A 19,624-nucleotide genomic window follows, 5' to 3' on the forward strand; every position below is an offset into this window, starting at 1 on the left:
CTCTCGGCTCAGCTTAAAATATACAAGTACTCACCTATGTATTTACGCGCTCTACCTTATAATACTAGTTAGAATTTCGATATATAGCCCACCACACGTACCAGTCCTGTGTCGCTAGGGTTAACAGTGGTAACCAACCATAAAAACTCTTTGATATGATCTCAGGGGTATGAGATCACATAAAAATTCTTTTTTAGTCGGAGTTCTTTTCAAATCTCACTTGGTTCTGCATCTTTGGGAGGGTTCCCAGAGACGCTGAACTAAAGCGTTAGTTGCTTTTCCCGCCACGTTCATTTAAAGCCTTGTCGAGCTGTAGTGGACCTAGACCTATCAGCTGAGTGTGCAACTTGCAAACTTTTCAGCCAGTGGAAAGTAAATTTTATATTTTTGCACATTACTCCTTAGCTTCAAACGTGGCGTCGTTATTAGCAAATGAATCAAGGAGATTGTTTTTACAAGTAATCTAAAAGGATCCAAATTCCTCAGCTCTACTAATTGGATATTTGTCGGTGTGCCAGGGCGTACGTACCTACTGTTACTAATTTGACACTTCGACATTTCCGGCGCATCGTTGGGGCTATTTTTTGCACTCGGTAATAAAGCAGCCGCCGCGCCATCGCTGCGCTCTGGTAGAACATTTTAAATGTACATAATTAATAACACATTTGTAAATATCTGAAGATAATGGGACGTTATTGAACCTTACTACCTACTCTGTATATGTAGCGAAAAGTTTGAGAAAAATAAAATTATTCAAGATTAAAAATAGGAGTTAGGACTCCGAGAAAGTCCACTTTCATAAACTTAATAAATACCTTTTTGGCTCTAAAATTATAAATACTTATATAAAAAGTTAAAACTGCTTTTAGAGCATCTTATCTTATGTTTATGGAACTTGGATTTGTTTTAAGGTTTCGAAACTACCACTGCAACGCCATCTATCGGTGGATAGTAGAACTTCAAATGTTTTTAAACAATAAATAGATTGCACACTAGCACCAACACAGCATACAGCAAAAAATAAATTTAATAAATCTTGATATAATAATATAATTAGGTCAATTGCATTCTTAGGGACCTATCCGACAGAGCGGCCACACATTTAAGCATTCTGCATTCACATTCTACATTTGAGCGGTCAGTCACACAGGAGCAATTCTAACACGGTCAGAACTGACCACTTGAACGCTTGACCGTGTGACCGCTGTCTGTCTGATAGGTCCCTTAATTATTTTTCTACTATCATATATTTTATTATTCTGTAGTGTAACTATTAGATACATTCTAAGCTACAGGCCTACAGGGTAGTTGTAATAAAAAATAATATTTATAATAGTTTATAATGTCATTCAACACCCCAAACTTCTTCAAAAGCAGTGCACAATTTTGCACATGTCAATGCAGCGGATAGAGGGTAGTTACTTATCGACATAACATCCTCTGAATAATCCACCTCCACTTTACCATGAGCCATTGCACCAATGATTATTACAATGGGATCATCTTTGGGAACTAGCTCGCGACAGTTCGTAACAACTTTAGAACTAAAGGACATAGTAATTTTCTTGGCACCCACTGGAAGATGTGACGTCACAGGATTCTTTATAACCTTCAGTAATTTCATCTGCCCTTCTGAGGCTCTAATAGCAAACTTATGTAGCAGTTGAACTGAAAAGATAATGAAAATATATTTTAATACTTTTTTCTCAATTTCTACAAGTGACATAGCCAAGTACTTATAACTCAAGCTTGAAGGGTTAAAACACTTAAATAAAATGTTGTAGGAAAGATAAATATTTTTTCTAATCTGTTTTTCTCAAATATTTGTCTTATTCTATTAAGATTCAGACAAAGACAGACAGATAGATTTCATTTTTCACTGTGGGTTTAAAAACCCTACTTGTAAATAAAGCTTATAGAAATCTAATTAATTAAATTTGAGCTAATAATGAATATATTTTGTTTTATACTATTTTGATGACATCAAATAAAAAATACTAACCCATTAAGCCTGCAAATCTCTTGAATGTTCTTGGTATTCTTGTCTGTGGGTTAATTTCAATTAAAACATTTTTCTCTGTGTGAATGTAAACTTGGAGAAGACCAGCACGGTTGAGGGGAGAGTCCATTAGCATGAGTAGAGACTGGTGGGTGATATCGGGCCGACATGATCCTGGATCGCGGTCATTTTTCCTCAATATATTAACATGGTCCTCACAATTGAGAAGTTCATAGCTGTTGCCAACCTAAAATGCAAAGAAAATAATAACAGTGTTGCAGTTTATGAATGTCTGTGTAACAACAAAATTTCATTAAATAAAGTCTGAATTAATTCAATGAGTTACAAATATTAAACACTTCAGCGTAAGTCAACACTTTCAGCAACAGATTAGACTTAGCGCAATTTGATGGATGTGAATATGTTTTGTGTTATGGTGTATGCTAACTTCAGTTATGTACTCGAGTTTGTAGCTTCAGTAGACAGTAACAATGAGCAGAGCGTCATAACTCATAACCTTAATAACATTGTTAATAGAATAATGTTTTAAACTTGTGTCCTTACCTTAACGGTTTCCAACTGTGCATTCTCTAAAATAACTATAAGACGCTTCTCCTGTTTCTTTATATGTGATGCAACTAAATGCTTAGGTTTTGGATCATACTCGAAGTCGTCTTGGTTCGCTGCTAATTTTCTTTTCTTGCCCATGTCTAACGATTTTGTTTGGATATAATTCAACCGGTAAGTGAAAATTGTCTTGGAACAAATATCACTTTCCAATTAACAGTAAATTGTACTCTACAACATTTTTGGATGTAATATTTATAAAACAAAAGTTACCGTATGATATTTTTCAAAACACGTGCGAAACCCCCATTTCCGAAGTAAACATTGCTCTGTCACTTGTCAACTGTCACTGTCAGTTAAAGAAATATTTTTTTACAAACCCCTAAAAAAGAAGCGAATATATATTTACGAAATCCAGAAGACAGAGTTCGCCCGCAAGGCGCAAGGGCAGTGACTCAGAAGCCACACTTTTTCCGATTTAGTACACTAATTAGGATCCTAGCTTTCTAAATGTTATTTCACTTGACTAAAATTAGTTACTAAATCATTTAGACGTATAAATTTAGTCAAATGGGATAACAACTTTAGGCGCAGCGCAGACGACAGACTATCCGTAGACCGTGACGCACTTTTTAGTCCGTGCAGTAACGTACATGACGCGCAGTGCAGATGTATGCGTTACTGCATAATATATTTAAAGTTTGAAAGTGGGTGACATTGACGGGAACGCTGCTGGCAAAGGAGAACTGTCAAACATATGTCAAAAATGTTTTTCTATGATAGAAGCGTTTAGTTCCTTTTCTCGCCACGTTCAAATAAAGCCTTGTCGAACTGTAGGTTCTATTTCCACGGACTAAAAAGTGTGTCACGGATAGTCTGTCGTCTGCGCTGCGCCTTAGCCCAGGCGCGCACTAGCAGCCAAGCCGCGACCATCGAGATAGATACCTTAATATGAAACCGCCATAGACCACGCGCACCTGGCCGCACGCTGTCAAGCGGCCACACCATACTATCGATGGCCGCCGCGGCCTGGCCGCTAGTGCGCGCCCGGGCAGTCAGACTTTGATGTTTATGATGTCATTGCTCACTATACCTACTCCTTATTCATTGATACCATAGACTTAATATATACTGTCGTATAGACCACCTGACAACTCGAAAATGCGTGACCATTTTCGATCTGTCAATGTGTGCGTGTGCTAGTGATGTATATTTTACTATCGATAGTATAGTATTTTGCTATCGACAGTTTAGTCCGTTCGAGTTATTTTACCTGAGTTTCTATAAGGAATAAATAATATGCAACTTTGACAGATTTGTATTTCAAATTAGGTATCATAAATTTTAATTGTCAAAAAAAGGTGACGATTGAAAAGTAGATACACATTTTTTTTTGAAACTGGAACCGGTGGTAGGCACCATGTATTCTGAAAATATATTTTATTTTAGATTTATTCAGAAATAAAGCAATTTTGATTTTGATTTTTTAAAACACCAACTGTAAGTATAGAAAACCTTAAGGACAGCTAAAAAGAGTAAAATTATTATTTTTAAACAAAAAATTAAAACCGACTTCCAAGGTAATGACAATAGTAATATTATACTTAAATGAACTAAAAAGTATTAAATAATTCTTATTCTGTACTCAGTATTAATTCTGTTCTCAATCTTCATTATTTTGCAATCGGTACCAGCTAACCTAATCGCCAGTTCTCTGACAGAATAGGTATAACAGCAACTTATATACTTAGGAATGGTACCGACTTCAAAATTATGAAGATTGAGTACAGAATAAGGATTATTTAATACTTTTTAGTTCATATAAGTATAATCTTAAATGAATTAAAAAGCATTAATTGCTTATAATTGCTTATTTTTAATAATTGCTTCAGTAACAAGTGCAACAGCATATCAAACTTACTGGCACAAATAAAGTTGGGATAGGTCCTATAACCAAAATAGTATTTATTCTAATTTTTCTTTAAAAATTTTCAATGAAATGTTTGCTACATCTTGTTGAATTTTTCTTGGGATTCCAACCAACATGCCCAATTAATTTCAGCCATTTTCCTCTTATTAGAGGATCTTGAGGGAATCTGTAAAACAAATGATTATGATATATAAATATAAACCTTCCTCCAGTTTAAGAATCACTCTATATTATGTATGCAGTATGAACAGAGTGCGTTCCGCCGGGCGTCCGAATTTTTCTGTGCGGCCGGGCTTAAGGTGATAAATATAAAGGTAAATGATTTTTATTTTAGATTTATGTTATTGTAAAAATATATCGATAAGCATATCAATAAATTTGATTCAAGCACTAGCGTATATGTAAAAAAATTTGATGAAAAATTTTTCTTCAAAATTTGTGTAATATAGGAACAATAGTACCTTTAGTTACGAAAATATGAAAGTAAAAGGGAGGATTCACAATATTTTATTTGAAATAGAGAACTAAAGACAGAATATAGCAAAAATAAACACATCGTAGCAATTAGGACATGAAGATTAATTACGGGTGAAATGTATATTTTTCAGGATTATTTCTATGATTTACACTGCAATCACTCACAGCATAAGTTATTATTGTTATATATAATAGTATTTGTTGAAAATAACATACGATTTAAATAATAAATTGCAAATACCGAAAGGGCATAAAAACGATTGACGACTTTTGACGACCTGTCAAATAAAAGTTGTTACAATTTTCATTAGACTGCCTCTCTCTTTTCATCTTGTTATAATTCCATAAAGGATTTTCTTCTCTCTCGCACTCTTTGTTGGTCTTTAGCATTATAGGTTTATGATTGATACCTACTCAATGATACCTACCGTACCTAATTTAAAAAAAAATTAGTGACATTTGACAGTTGACGTAACTGACTGCATTTGACATAAGACAATTGAAAAATTGATAATGATTTCTATTGCGATTTGCGGGTGTATTTTTGCGGCTAGATATTTGTTTTGTGTTTATAAAAATTGAAAATGCTACTAATGTTCATCCCTTTTCTCTAAAGCGGTAAAATATATTTGTATAAACACTCAAAGATTCATCCTGGCGACTTGTAATTACTTGGAAAAATAGATGGCTAACGACAGGGAGGTTCTTCGAGAGATATGGGATGGGAAACTACCTATCTGTTTTCAACTTAATCCTGAGGAGGTGACGGAGGTTCAACAGCCAGATCCATTTTACGTTATGGTTCCCAGGCTAAGCTACTTTCCACTAGTTATAGACAAGGTACGATTTTATTCAGTGTCAGATCCAAATCTAAATACAAACTCACATTTTTAAATTGTAACTCATGTTTTTACCTCTGCTAATATTTCAGATGAAAAGACACTTTCTACGCTTTATTTCCCAAGAAAATGCCGATAGTGAAATGTGGCTAGACTATAATGGACAACCATTAAAATGGCACTATCCAATTGGCTTCTTATATGATCTATATTGTGGCATCGATCCTCAACTTCCATGGACTTTGACTGTCCACTTCACGAAATTTCCTGAAAATATTCTTCTTCACTGTACAAATAAGTATGTTATTTCTATCCCTACTTGAATATAAACATACATTAGCAGCCTTAACAGTTGACTTGTATTTTATAGGGATGTGGTTGAAGCCCACTATATGGCAACAGTGAAGGAGGCTGATGTACTTAAACACAGGGGCCAGGTGATGTCCACTATGCAGAAGAAAGATCATAACCAATTATGGCTTGGACTGCAAAATGGTAAGCTGATTTTTAGTTTATGTTTTTGTTTAAGGCATGTAACAAAATTTTTAAACTTAAGATGTTGAAATTAATTTGAAAATGAATTTACAAAGTTTTTCTTTATTTTGATAGACAAGTTTGAACAGTTTTGGGCAATAAATAGACGACTGATGGAATCTCACGGAGACAATGAGGGGTTCAAACACATTCCAATAAGAATTTACTCTGATGATGGAACATGGAGTCAACACTTGATTAGCCCTAAGAATAATGATGGCAGCCGTAAAATTGTGCAACAACTAATAGCAGAGCTGTTTCCAGATAAACCAGATGGTATTTATTAGGTTTTTATTATGTTTTATCAAGTTAAGTTTTAAGATCTAGTCCAGGGATTGGCAAGTAGTTTTCGGTGGGGTCCGGATACTGTGGGAAAATTGTAACGAGGTCCAGAAAAAACAATTATTGTCTACTATGTAGCTTTAAAATATTATTTTAATTATTAAAGGTATATGTATAACTTATAAATGTATTAATTTAAACTTGGTATAAAATATCGCAGTCCTCTAGTTGCTGACCACTGCAAGCGTAGTATGGTCACCATAGAAATGGTTTCTTCCTACGGAAGAATAGACTGTGACAGTTACACAAGAGCAAGTGACAGTTAGACAATGGAAATCCACCATTTTGTTGATAAAATCTGTCAGTATGTTGATTCTTTCCTACGTCTACTGTTGTTATGCTAGCCCTGCTGGTCTAGTCCAATTTGCTGTAAGCAATGAATGTGAATGCTCAAGTTTCAATGAGACTTGCTTGACTGGTGCACTGCATACTTAAGGCAACGGCTAGAATCCTATTCATTTAAAGTTATCTTCTTTTTCAGTGAAATTGAGAACACATGGTATTATGATACCAGCGGACACTCCACTCCAATGGCTCTCTGAACATTTAAGTTACCCTGACAATTTCCTACATGTATGCTTATGCTCATAATTTTCTAGATTATCAATATTTGCATTGTCAAACTATTTATTTAAGCCTTGTATAAATGTATTATTAGAAACATTTTTTATGTGATTAAATTATTTTATAATAGAAATTGTTTTTGATTAATGTTATAACTTATAACCCACTTGATGTACCTATATTATTAAGTATAATGATTCTTAATTTTGATTATAATATCTCACCAAAAACATTTTCATGTAAAAATGTTGCCAAGATGAGAACAAGTTCGTCGTGTCAAAAAGTAGTGAGATCTCATGTAGAGCCAAGTTTCTAACCTTACATACTCAGCCCTAAATCTAAAAACCTTAATTTTACACTAAAGCGCGGCATAATATTTGATAACATTATAATGTGTCAGCCGCACGAGAAGAATCTAAAAACTCTACACATTAGTCAAAATCGGTGGCCTGCCCATTTATCATTAGTTACAGTATATTAAGTTCAAAGCCCTGACGAATAACAAAATGGCCAAGCCACCGATTTTGACTAATGTGTAGAGTTTTTAGATTCTTCTCGTGCGGCTGACACATTATAATATTATCAAATATTATGCCGCGCTTTAGTGTAAAATTAAGGTTTTTAGGTTTAGGGCTGAGTATGTAAGGTTAGAAACTTGGCTCTACATGAGATCTCACTACTTTTTGCCACGACGAACTTGTTCTCATCTTGGCAACATTTTTACATGAAAATGTTTTGGTGGGATTTCATTTCGTTTTGTAAGCTGGTTTACGTTGTTTTTTCTTTTAGTTCATTTTTTAGGGTTCCGTACCAATAGGGTAAAACGGGACCCTATTACTGAGACTTCGATGTCAGTCCGTCTGTCTGTCTTCAGGCTGTATCTCAAGAACCGCTATAGCTAGACTTCTGACCTTTTCACAGATTGTGTATTACTGGTGCCGCTATAACAACAAGTACTAAAAACAAAATAAAGTAAATATTTAAGGGGGACTCCCAAACATTAAGACACTTGAAATTTTCACAAAATCCTCAATTATATACGTGTAGGTACTTTAATATTTGATAATAAAATTTAAATAAAATAAATAATTAAGAGGGGCTTCCATACAAAAACATAATTTTTGCCCCTACTTACGCTTTATAACAGTACGGAACCCTTCGTGCGCGAGTCCGACTCGCACTTGGTCGTTTTTTTTTGGTGTATTTCTGTTAGGTTTCCGTACCCAGAGGGTAAAAACGGAACCCTATTACTAGACTTCATTGTCTGTTCGCTATGCTATCCGTCTGTCTGTCTGTCTATCTGTCTCTTGGATGTATCTCATGCATCTATCGACGGCCATCGTGACTTACCGACTATCATATAAATTATAAACTTTCACCTTATTTTTAAGTTTCCGTACCCAATTGGTAAAAACGGGACCCTATTACTGAGACTTCGATGTCTGTCCGCTGTCCTTCTGTCCGTCCGTTTGTCTCTAGGATATATCTCAAGAACGGTAGAAGCTAGAGAGTTGAAATTTTCATTATGTATTTCTGTTGCCGCTATTATAGCAATAAATACTAAAAACAAAATAAATTTAATATTTCTGTGGGGCTCTCATACAACAAACGTGATTTTTTGCTATTTTTTCCTTTTGATAATAATAGATGTCGCTGCTGGTCGTCTGAATCGCTATATAGCTTGCACAAACAGTTTCATATAGTTGTTAATGCACTCTAATCGACAAAAGATGTCACTGTTGGGCACCTACATCGCACTATCGATGACGCGAAGATGTTTGGTATAGCCGTATAACTTTCCACATAATGTTTCTTAATTTTTGTTTATAACTAACCGTAAACCTATGTTGTTTGCATAAAAAAATATTTTAAGACCTACTATACTAATTATCCTAAAATTCCTAATCAATCTGTTTCAAGTTTAAGTAAACTTGAAAAAGATTGATAGTTAAGTAACTAATTATTATCATTATAGTTAATGAAATATTCTTAATAAGTAATTAAATATTTGCAAAGAAATGCTAAGACTACGACTATTCTTTGAACTTACGTACTTACGTACCCAAAGGGTAAAAACGGGACCCTATTACTAAGACTTCGTTGTTTTTCCGTCTGTCTGTCTCCAGGCTGTAACTCAAGAACAGTAATAGCTAGAGAGTTGAAATTTTCACAGATTATGTATATCTGTTGCAGATGTAACAACAAATACTAAAAACAAAATAAAATTAATATTTAAGGGCGGCTCCCATACAAAAAACGTGATTTGTTTGGCCTTTTTTGCTCTATATCAATGATGGCAACAGGTAGCTACTTGAATTTTTCTCAAAGTCCTTAGTTATATATCTACTTTAATATTTAATAATAATATTAAAATAAAATAAAAAATAAGGGGGGCTCCCATACAAAAAACAAATTTTTGCCTAATTTTGCTCTATAATTGTACAGATATAGGTTAAGTTGGGTTTGATAATTTTTTTGTTGTTTCAGTACTAATATTATGTTACATACCAAATTTCAGCTTTATAAGACTTCAGGAAGTATCCTAACAGTTTTGATGATCGGTGAGTCAGTGACCAAATTGTGGGTTTTTGGACACCTATAAAATCTAAAGTATAATAGCTACGATATTCAAACTTTGCGCATTTCATAACTAAGCCCATGTCATTATATCTTAAAAATTTCAACTATCTGGCATTATTCAAATCAAAGTTACAGGGGTTCAAAAATACGACGAAACGTTTCGAGAAAAGGTAGTGCCCTTGCGCGCTTCGCTTGGCTCATCTTGGCGGGGGCACTCCCGTGCCCCCAGATACACATTTTGGACAACAAATAATTGAGAAACATGTGACAGTGTAAAGTTTATTTCAAGTTAGGATGGCACAATGTTAAAAATATACATGATTTTTATTCTTTATGAAAAAAGCACCCTTTGTCTGTCCGAATTATCAATTACATCCAGATAACAAGCCAGTTTCTATAAATATAGAAAAGTACAGAAATGAAGAAATTTTGTAATAAAGTTTGTGTTTAAAGGTAAGACCGCACTAGGCGTAACTGAACTGCGCGACACGACGCGACAAAATATTCTTTGTATAAAATTATATGAGACAACACGCACTACGCGGCAACTGAACTGAACTGCGCGGCAAAGTTGATCAACTGACCAAAAGTGTCGCGACTTGTCGCGACGTGTAGTTGCGTTGCCGCGCAGTGCGGTTTGACAAACTTCATTTTCATAGTTTGTCAGCTGGTTGGAAGCGCTATAATCAGTTAAAATGTCAATGGACGAGGAAAAATTAATTGTAATAGGCTACTTGACCTATATTCAATTTCATTGAACAAATACATATTTCTAGTAGAACTTGGCCTAGGAAACCGTATTTCACCCTTATCATGAAATAAAAGCATATGATTGATAAATAAAGTCGATTTGAAAATATGATTTTATGAAAATAGGATTTGTACTGACGAAAACGCTTTTGCGGTACTTCCGATTTGGATGTGACGTCATCGTACTCGTAATTTAATATCTTTTATTTATCGCGCTCGTTTTTTGTAAGTTTATTTGTACATAAATAATAAAATAAGCCTAGAAAGATTTGTAAAATATATTTTCTTGAATAATTAAAATAAAACATCAGTTTTATATAATATTATCTCCATTTATTGTAGACGGGAAATGAAATGGCCAAAACTTTTCTCCAAAAATTTTCCAACATTACAAATGATTTCTAATTTCTCAGTTTGCTCAGAGCAGAGGTACTGAATATATTTTTGTAGCGCCGCTGCAGTTCAAGTGCGGTATACCCAAAAATGACGCGTCGTGTCGCGCAGTTCCGCTGCAGTTTAGTTACGCCTAGTGCGGTCTTACCTTTAACAAGCACATCACAAAAGTGACGAACTCCTGTCTCCTATTTATCTTACATTTACTAGATTTTTTCAATCTTTTTGTACAAAAATAAAAAAGGATAAGAGCTGGCACGCACTACGACTTTTAGTCGCGCGATTATTTTACCGACCTACAAAAATTCAAATAAAATGTCACTTTATGACATAGGCTATAGGTTTCATTTTGCTCTACGCCACTGAAAAGCAGCGGCGGCATGTGTTGCTAGACCAATGTCGGTAGAAAATGAAAGCTATAGCCTATACATCATAAAGTGACATTTTATTTGAATTTTGGTCGGTCGGTAAAATAATCGCGCGATAAAAAGTCGTAGTGCGCGCCAGAAGAGCTGAATACTACTGTTTAAATACAAATGCAACACCAACATTTTTACTATAACTATAATGAATATGGTGACATAATTTGACCTATATTGTGTGTACAGATGTTTGACCTTTTCAAATATATTTTTATAAATTTGTGCATTATAATAAATGTGTTTTACACCAATTTGTTTTTTTAACTATAATAATAATAAATAATATCTATGGACGCTTCAGATCACGTCAGTCTGGCCCTGTGCTAAGTGCTGAAGGACTTGTGTTACGGGTACCAGACAACGGAAATATATTTAATACTTTTATACTATACATATATTTAAGATTTTTATTATAAAATACACATATTTAAAACACATCCATGACCAAGGAACTTTGAAAACTTTTGGTTCTGACGGCGGGATTCGAACCCGCGACCCCCCGCTTGAGTTACCAACAGCCCACCAACTGAGCCACAGAGGTCGTCAATCACAATATACCGAAATTTTAGTAATAACAAAAATGATAACATATTTTTATATGTGAATTTTTCGGCTAGTTCTTATGGAATGTATTATAAAAGCAACAAAAGCTCTGTCTAACAGCATAAGAATAGAAGATTAAGGGCCTGTTTCACCACTTCCTGATAAGTGACGAAATGGCTATCCACCAATTAACTTGACAGATCATGTATGAAGAATCTCTCCTGTTTCACCACTTTCTGATAAAGTGCCAAATTAGCCTATTCACAACTTTTTTGACAGATTCTTCATACTTCATCTGTGAATAGCCTATTCGCCACTATCAGAAAGTGGTGAAACAGGCCCTAAGTAACACAACTCACTATTAATCAGTAGAATACACGTCTTTTAATGTATATCAGATTTAGAGCATCCTTTTGGAGTCACCAATGCAACAGTGAATTTATTCCTCACTAGTAACATTTAATCTTTGTTCAACCTTTCTTCACTTCATTTCAAGTTTTTTATCTTCAAAGCATTTGAATCTGATAAAAAGTATAATTATTTACATAAAACAATGAACAAACATTATAACCCAAACATTATTTACAAAATGAAGAATCACTGAAATGTATTATTACAGAAAATCAATTAACAACCATGAAGAGTACAGGGGAACAAATGTTCGCTAAGAGTTTCGATAAGAAACTATCACAATTCATCTCTCGTTCTATTATGTTTTTGTATAACATAAGGTATTTGTCTGCTGAATCGCTTGCAACCATTATTTGCAAAAATCTGTTGATCTTCACTTGGTCCATATGAGATGACTGAAAGAGCATCCCTGAAAAATGAATTAGTTACCCAAAATTTATAATGAAACTAACTTCTATAACAGAGTATGAACCAACAAAACAGTTTAAATTGTCATAACTATTCTTACACATTACTGGTTTGAACTTATTATTGAGTACATGACTGTAACTTACTCCATCATTTCTTTGGAAGGGTTGTATACGCCGTGGGACCGAAATTCTGCTAAGGCACAAGTCTCCACATGACGCTGTTCCAAAGGCAGGAATGGAATATAATAGTCTATTAAATGCTGAGCAATTATAGATGACTTATCAAAGCCTCCTGAAACAATGTTAATGAAATATTATAGTTTAGAAGAAAACTCCAATCCACACGGGTGACGACACGCATGACAGGAAAAGCGCCCTCAAGTAATTTGTTACATTAATGCACAGAAAACTCTTACTTACTCAATTTATAGATAAGTAACAAACTTGAAAAATTGCCTTTACCTGTTTTATAGGCTGTTCTTCTTATCAATGGTTCAAAATCATGAAATTGCAAGTCATTTCGTTTCACTCCATCATTGTACAATTCTAGCAAATGTGTAGCTATCTCTGTCCCACCAATGTTGGATATGAATATAAAGATGCTGTCCCTACAAGGTTAAAATATTAAATTATTTTTAAGTAGGCACTAAGTACAATGTTACATTAAATATATTGCCCAGAATAGATCTAAAGGGCAAAAAAGTGTCAAGAAGTTAAACAGAAAATATTTTACTGAAACAAATAATGAATCTCCATCAGATTACAGCTGATACAAACAATATTTTTTTCCTAAGACAAGTATTTTTCTACATAAACATTTCTACAAAAACAATATATTTTTAAATGCCTAGAAATTTCTTAATTGACTAATCCAAATATAAAAATGTTTGAATAAAAAGGAATGCACACCTATAGTCTACACCGTCAACAGCATGATGATGATCCAGTAGTGGTTTAATCACATCCAACACAGATGGGCACATCTCGTGAATTTCATCAAATACAATAAGAGATGTTGGACATTTTGAAACTATTTTTTTAATCTTGGCCAGTAATTCATCCTTAAATTATGACAACTTTGTAAGAGCTTTATAAGTTTAAATATTTTGTAACCCAGAAAAAAGGATTAAAGCAAAAAGTTTTATTAGTAGCCAATTATTGATTCACCTGAGCCTTTTGTGCATGAGTACAGCTAAAATCCTTCTTTCCCATGAAAACTTTGACAAAGTTACTTTTCATTCCATTGGAATAGAGCGCCTCTGCTATCATAGTTGTAGCATAATTCTTACCCACTCCGGACCAACCGTGTAAACTTATTACTAATGCTTTTTTATTTCTCTTCTGCTCATTGCGCAAAGCTTCTTTATGTGCCTTCAAAATATTGATTAGCTCATAAACTAGTGGCTGCCCAAACATCCTCTCTTCGAATGATTGTTTTAGTGCTGCAAATGACAATAAAATTATGATCTGTTCCTTAATACCTCGATTGTGGGAATCACAGAAACTAATATCCATATTATTACTCATGAAGTATCAATTCTACCTCCAAGGGGTTAAAATAGGGGATCAAAGTTTTTTTATATAATAATACTTCTTAACGCGAGCAAAGCCGCGGGCAGAAGCTCGTTTTATATAAGTTATCAATTAGAATAACAAATGACATAATATTTACCTTTTAAATCGTATGGTATATAGCTATCAGTACAACATTCCATGTATCGACATACTGTATTCGTTTTGATGCTATCCCAACCAAAGAAACCACTTGCAATGAGAGCACTTCCAACTAATGTCATGGTTACTATTTCCGAATAGACGTAGCAAAGATTGCATATAATTAGTAATACTACAGCTACGTAGAGATGGACGATCATTTTTAATCCTTACTAAAGTAGTGCGAAACAACAAAATATTCAACTTTTAACATAAAAGTTCCGGCGAGGGTAGTCATTTAATTAATATTTCTTTAACGTTTTAAAACAACAACGCAGAAGACAGGGGTATTCTATTAATTTAAATTTAAAAATTGGTTAAGGATAATAATGTTATTGAATTTATAATCTTTTCAATACCTACCTATGTCAGAGACCAGCCAGGTGGGTGAAACTTTCCAACAAAAAAAAATTGGATTCCAAATTTAAACGTAGCAACTAAATTAAGTTGGATAATCTGTGCAATTTTTAAGCAAGATCGACTGTGATTGGTTGATATGAAAGACGAATTGTATTCAAAGAACAGACCATGGTACTTCCTAAAGACTTTTTATGTAATTACATTAATCTATTAGCTCCATCTTCAGTAGCAGAATATTTTCCGATCCCTTCTCCATCCTGTTACATAAGAGAACATTCGTATTCTGCATTAGATTCTCCATTTACAATGGTTGAGCTCAAAGGTGTTTTATCAAGTGTAAATGATTCTACTCCAGGCATGGATGGTATTCCGTATTCTTTTTTGGCTAACTTAGGGGATAAAGCATTAGGGTACTACTTAAATCTTATTAATACGGTCATGATTTCTGGAAACATTCCTGGCTCTTGGAAATCTCAGGAAGTAATTCCAATATTAAAACCTAATAAACCCGCAGACAAAATTACTTCATATAGACCAATAGCACTATCATCAGTTTTAATTAAAGTTGCTGAAAACCTAATTAAAAATAGATTAGAATGGTTCCTTGAGCATCATAAATTATTGTCAAACAGTCAGTTCGGTTTTAGAAAAGGTAAATCCACCATGGACAATTTAAGTATATTTACTACAGATATTCGATTAGCTTTTATAAATAAACAATACGTTGTAGCTGCCTTTTTAGATATTAAGTCTGCCTATGATAATGTTATTATTTCAATTCTAGAGGAAAAAATGTACAAATTAAATATTCCTCCCATCCTTATTACGTTCATAATTAATTTAATTAAAGAAAGATTAATTTCTGTATTTTTTAACGATATTGAATGTCTTATTCGTGCCATATTTAAAGGACTGCCACAGGGTTCGGTTTTAAGTCCTGTTCTTTATAATATTTACACGTATGATTTGGCTTCGGTAATTGCGAAATTTGTGAAAAAATTACAATACGCAGATGATTTAACTATTTACGCTATCAGTGCAGACATTCATGCCGCTTGCAATTCATTAAACCAAAGTCTTGTTGCCCTTAAACAGTGGCTTTTTGATAATGGACTAGATTTAACTGTGGAGAAAAGTAGTGTAGTAGTATTTACCAAAAAGCTTTCTATTCCAAAAGTAAACATCTCCTATGATAATAAATCAATTCCGGTTAAAACAAGTGCAAAATTCCTAGGTGTTCATCTTGATAATAAATTAAATGGTAACTCACATATTGATTATGTGATTTCTAAATGTGAACGTAATTTGAATATGTTAAGATGTCTTGCGGGAGTTTGGTGGGGAGCTCATCCGTTCTGTTTAAAACTCATTTATAATGCTGTTATTAGAAGTGTCTTAGACTACGGTATATTTTTATTAGTAGGTGATAATTTGTGTGTAATGAAGAAATTAGATAAAATTCAATCTAAAGCTCTCCGAATAATAGGTGGAGCTATGAAGTCAAGTCCCATTAACGCCTTACAGGTAGAATGCACTGAGCCACCTTTGAGTCTAAGGAGACAATATTTAAGTGACAGATTCGTTTTTCGTTTAAAACAGTACAAATTCCATCCTTTATTAGAAAAACTAGCTCAACTGAATACTGTTTTAGAGTCACATCCCTTTTATAAAAGGTCTCTGCCATGTCTTATTGTAAGTTATCGTAAACTTCTTTCAATATCTGCTCCTATTTATCAATCTGATGTACTACCTTTGTTCTCTTATAATTTTGAAAGTCTGTTGATTGAACCGGATGTAAAATATAATTTAGGTGTAATTAAAGATAATAATAGAGATAATTTTATAAACACCCAATATAGTAATTGGCATCATATTTATACCGATGCTTCTAAGTTACAAGAAACAGGAAATGTAGGAGTTGGTGTTTATCACAGTCAATATAAAATACATCAAAAAGTTAAAATGCCTGTAGAAAGTTCAGTATATTCCGGGGAATGTTTAGCCATATTCAAAGCTTTAGAATACGTATTAATGTTTAAATTAACACAAACCATTATCTTTTCAGACTCAAAAAGTGCATTACAGGGTATTGAAAAATTTCCATTTCGCAGTAAACCCTATCACCATATTATTTTTGATATCAGATATAAACTTTATAAATGCATTGAGAAAGGATATACAGTGTCATTTTCTTGGGTTCCTAGCCACTCAGGAATTTTAGGCAATGAAAAAGCAGATGAAATAGCTAAGGATGCAGTACAGAGTGGCGACATGTATCCATTTCAAATTTATTCCAGTGACCTTTTGAGTTTACCGGCAATTGATTTATATAGATATTGGAATAAATATTGGGAATTTACTGGACAACATAAGGGTAACCGGATGTACAATCTGCAGCCTCTAGTTACTAGTACCAAAAAAGTCTTGGTTTAATAGAATCAATAGTTCAAAACGAGTGATTTCATCTAGAATCAGAATGCGATTAGGACACGCGTGTATTCCTAGCCATCTAAATAGAATTGGCGTATTCAATAATGATATGTGTGATTGTGGGGAGGACACGGGAACTTTAGATCACATATTTTTCTCGTGTCCTTTGCTTGATCATACATCGTTTTTATCCTCTTTACACTCCCTTCATGTTCCATTTCCTACTAGTATGATGTGTATATTATGTGACCCTATTAAATATTTAAGTATTTTATCTGAATTTATATTAAGTAATAATTTAAGTTTATAAAATATGTAATCACTGATGTTTCGTATTTTATTATTTTTATTATAATTAAAAGTATATTTTATTTGTATACCAAAATTTTCCTGATCCTATCCAAAATTTCGTCCCTGCTATCCCTACCTTTACCGCGTCATAAGTTTCCCAACCTTTAACACTCGACACTGGCAATAGTTTTATGCTAGTCGCCATATAAAAAAAAAAAAAAAAAAGACGAAGAAGATGTAACTCAAAGTTCGATTTTCAGTTAGTGAACATTATTTTGTAGCAACTCTTTCAAAAATTGTAAATTAGTGGATTAATTATTGAAAAACAAAAGGCAAGCCATTGTAAAATGTAAATATAACCGTAAATTGATGAATTCGTGCGCAAGTTCGACTCGCACTTGACCGATTATTTCTTAGATTGATTCGAAAGGGATGACACTACGATGTTGCCACTTTTTAATTTCTTCACTTTCTTGACAGAGACAGACTATGACATATACAAAGATTATAATAGGTACTTTACATAGATTAGATTGTTTCTTGTAATGTCGTAAATTAAACACACAATATAACTACATCATAATCACTTAAAAATTTTCTTAACTACATAATATATATAAATCATAATATTTACAACGTGTTTTTAAACTGTATTTAATATAAAGTATCAAAATCTTTTATAGTGACTGGATACAGTGTGGCCATAAGAGGCCACACCGGAAACAAGTGGCGACTCTATTAATGTCGTGACTTTTTTGACGGGCTATAATAGAAGCCACACTTTTTCCGATTTAGTACACAGTACACTAATTAGGATCCTAGCTTTCTAAATGTTATTCCACTTGAGTCTTGACTAAATTTAGTTACTAAATCATTTAGACGTCTACATTTAGTTAAATGGAATAACAACTTAAGAAAAAAGGGATTTTTTTTTTATTTTTTTTTAATTTATTGGGAGCTGGAAACGAGTCCTTTGCTCCAAAAAAAATACAATAATAATACAAAATACAACAGATTAAAATTAAAAAAAAGGAATGTCTCTCTTCTATGTTGGTTCTCACCAATGTTGACACTAAGCACTATTTACAAAAAAAAAACAAAACACTACGGTACCTATTTACAATTATTTTTAAACTTTTTCCATCGTTGAGCATATATAACGGTATAAACATTTGAAGAAATTGTAATTAGACAGTAAATCTTCTGGGCGGCGGGGTACACTTATATCTTCATCTTTACAAATTTTATCTATTAGAAAAAAGGGATGACACTACGATGTTGCCACTTTTAATATAATAATACTATTATAATTTCTTCACTTTGTTTTCCCGCCATAATATACTCGACACTGGCCATGGTTAAATAGCCGAAGTGCCATAATAAGAAAAAAAGAAAGACGAAGAAGAAGTAATAAATATTGTACCTTGAGATACAGTATTTTGTCCTCTAATATCGATTTTTACACAACTCAGGAAACAAAAAACACTAGATAATAAAAAGCTAGAAGTAAATAAGTTTAATAAGAAGTGAATTATTTCAATATATTATAATCGACGAGTACGGTTAAAGAAAATCATAATCTATAAAACGAACCTACGTATAATGTATCCAGTGTTTGATCCAGTGTAGTATTTTGATATCGTTGTCCAGTGTATTATTTCTACAAAATTATATTTTATAATAAAATGGCCTCTAACATACTGAAAGTAGAGTCTGGAGTGCAACTTTTGGCAAGATTAACAAAAAAATCAGGCTTCAAAAATTTGTATCCCTTATTATTTGATCAAGGACTAGAAGCTGGACACGTCATTGAGTTGTATAGTGACCACTCTACAAAACATATTTTGCAAGATATTATAACAGAAACTCTAATTCCATTTAATACTGGCGAAGCTGAATCAGGGGTTTTATTGTTTAATATTAAAGGCCACATAACATTTGAGTGCTTGTTAGATTCTTTGAAAAGGAAGCTTCAAAAGAAAACACAGTATACGGAACAAAATTTATTAGATTACAATAACAAATTAGATAAATTGTTACATAACACCTTGAAAAATCTTTACATTCTT

General features: G+C 33.3%; 3 protein-coding genes across 3 annotated transcripts; 1 reads left to right on the plus strand and 2 right to left on the minus strand.

The window, feature by feature from the left end:
• Positions 1-1,327: 1,327 nt before the first annotated feature.
• LOC121729328 (ribosomal RNA small subunit methyltransferase NEP1) lies at positions 1,328-2,894 on the minus strand. The gene is made up of 3 exons (XM_042117805.1): positions 2,564-2,894; positions 2,003-2,246; positions 1,328-1,668 (listed from the first exon to the last, which is right to left on the minus strand). The coding sequence occupies exons 1-3, from the start codon at positions 2,705-2,707 to the stop codon at positions 1,346-1,348; spliced, it is 711 nt and encodes a 236-aa protein (XP_041973739.1). The 5' UTR covers positions 2,708-2,894; the 3' UTR covers positions 1,328-1,345.
• Positions 2,895-5,482: 2,588 nt separating this feature from the next.
• Positions 5,483-7,361, plus strand: LOC121729712 (autophagy protein 5). Its single transcript, XM_042118315.1, has 5 exons — positions 5,483-5,813; positions 5,905-6,110; positions 6,183-6,307; positions 6,422-6,622; positions 7,170-7,361. The coding sequence occupies exons 1-5, from the start codon at positions 5,658-5,660 to the stop codon at positions 7,277-7,279; spliced, it is 798 nt and encodes a 265-aa protein (XP_041974249.1). The 5' UTR covers positions 5,483-5,657; the 3' UTR covers positions 7,280-7,361.
• Positions 7,362-12,241: 4,880 nt separating this feature from the next.
• LOC121729323 (torsin-1B) lies at positions 12,242-14,767 on the minus strand. The gene is made up of 6 exons (XM_042117797.1): positions 14,434-14,767; positions 13,929-14,203; positions 13,671-13,822; positions 13,224-13,369; positions 12,906-13,053; positions 12,242-12,760 (listed from the first exon to the last, which is right to left on the minus strand). The coding sequence occupies exons 1-6, from the start codon at positions 14,633-14,635 to the stop codon at positions 12,628-12,630; spliced, it is 1,056 nt and encodes a 351-aa protein (XP_041973731.1). The 5' UTR covers positions 14,636-14,767; the 3' UTR covers positions 12,242-12,627.
• Positions 14,768-19,624: the final 4,857 nt, after the last annotated feature.

Source organism: Aricia agestis, chromosome 8 (assembly GCF_905147365.1).
Source record: "Aricia agestis chromosome 8, ilAriAges1.1, whole genome shotgun sequence".
NCBI lineage: Eukaryota > Metazoa > Arthropoda > Insecta > Lepidoptera > Lycaenidae > Aricia > Aricia agestis.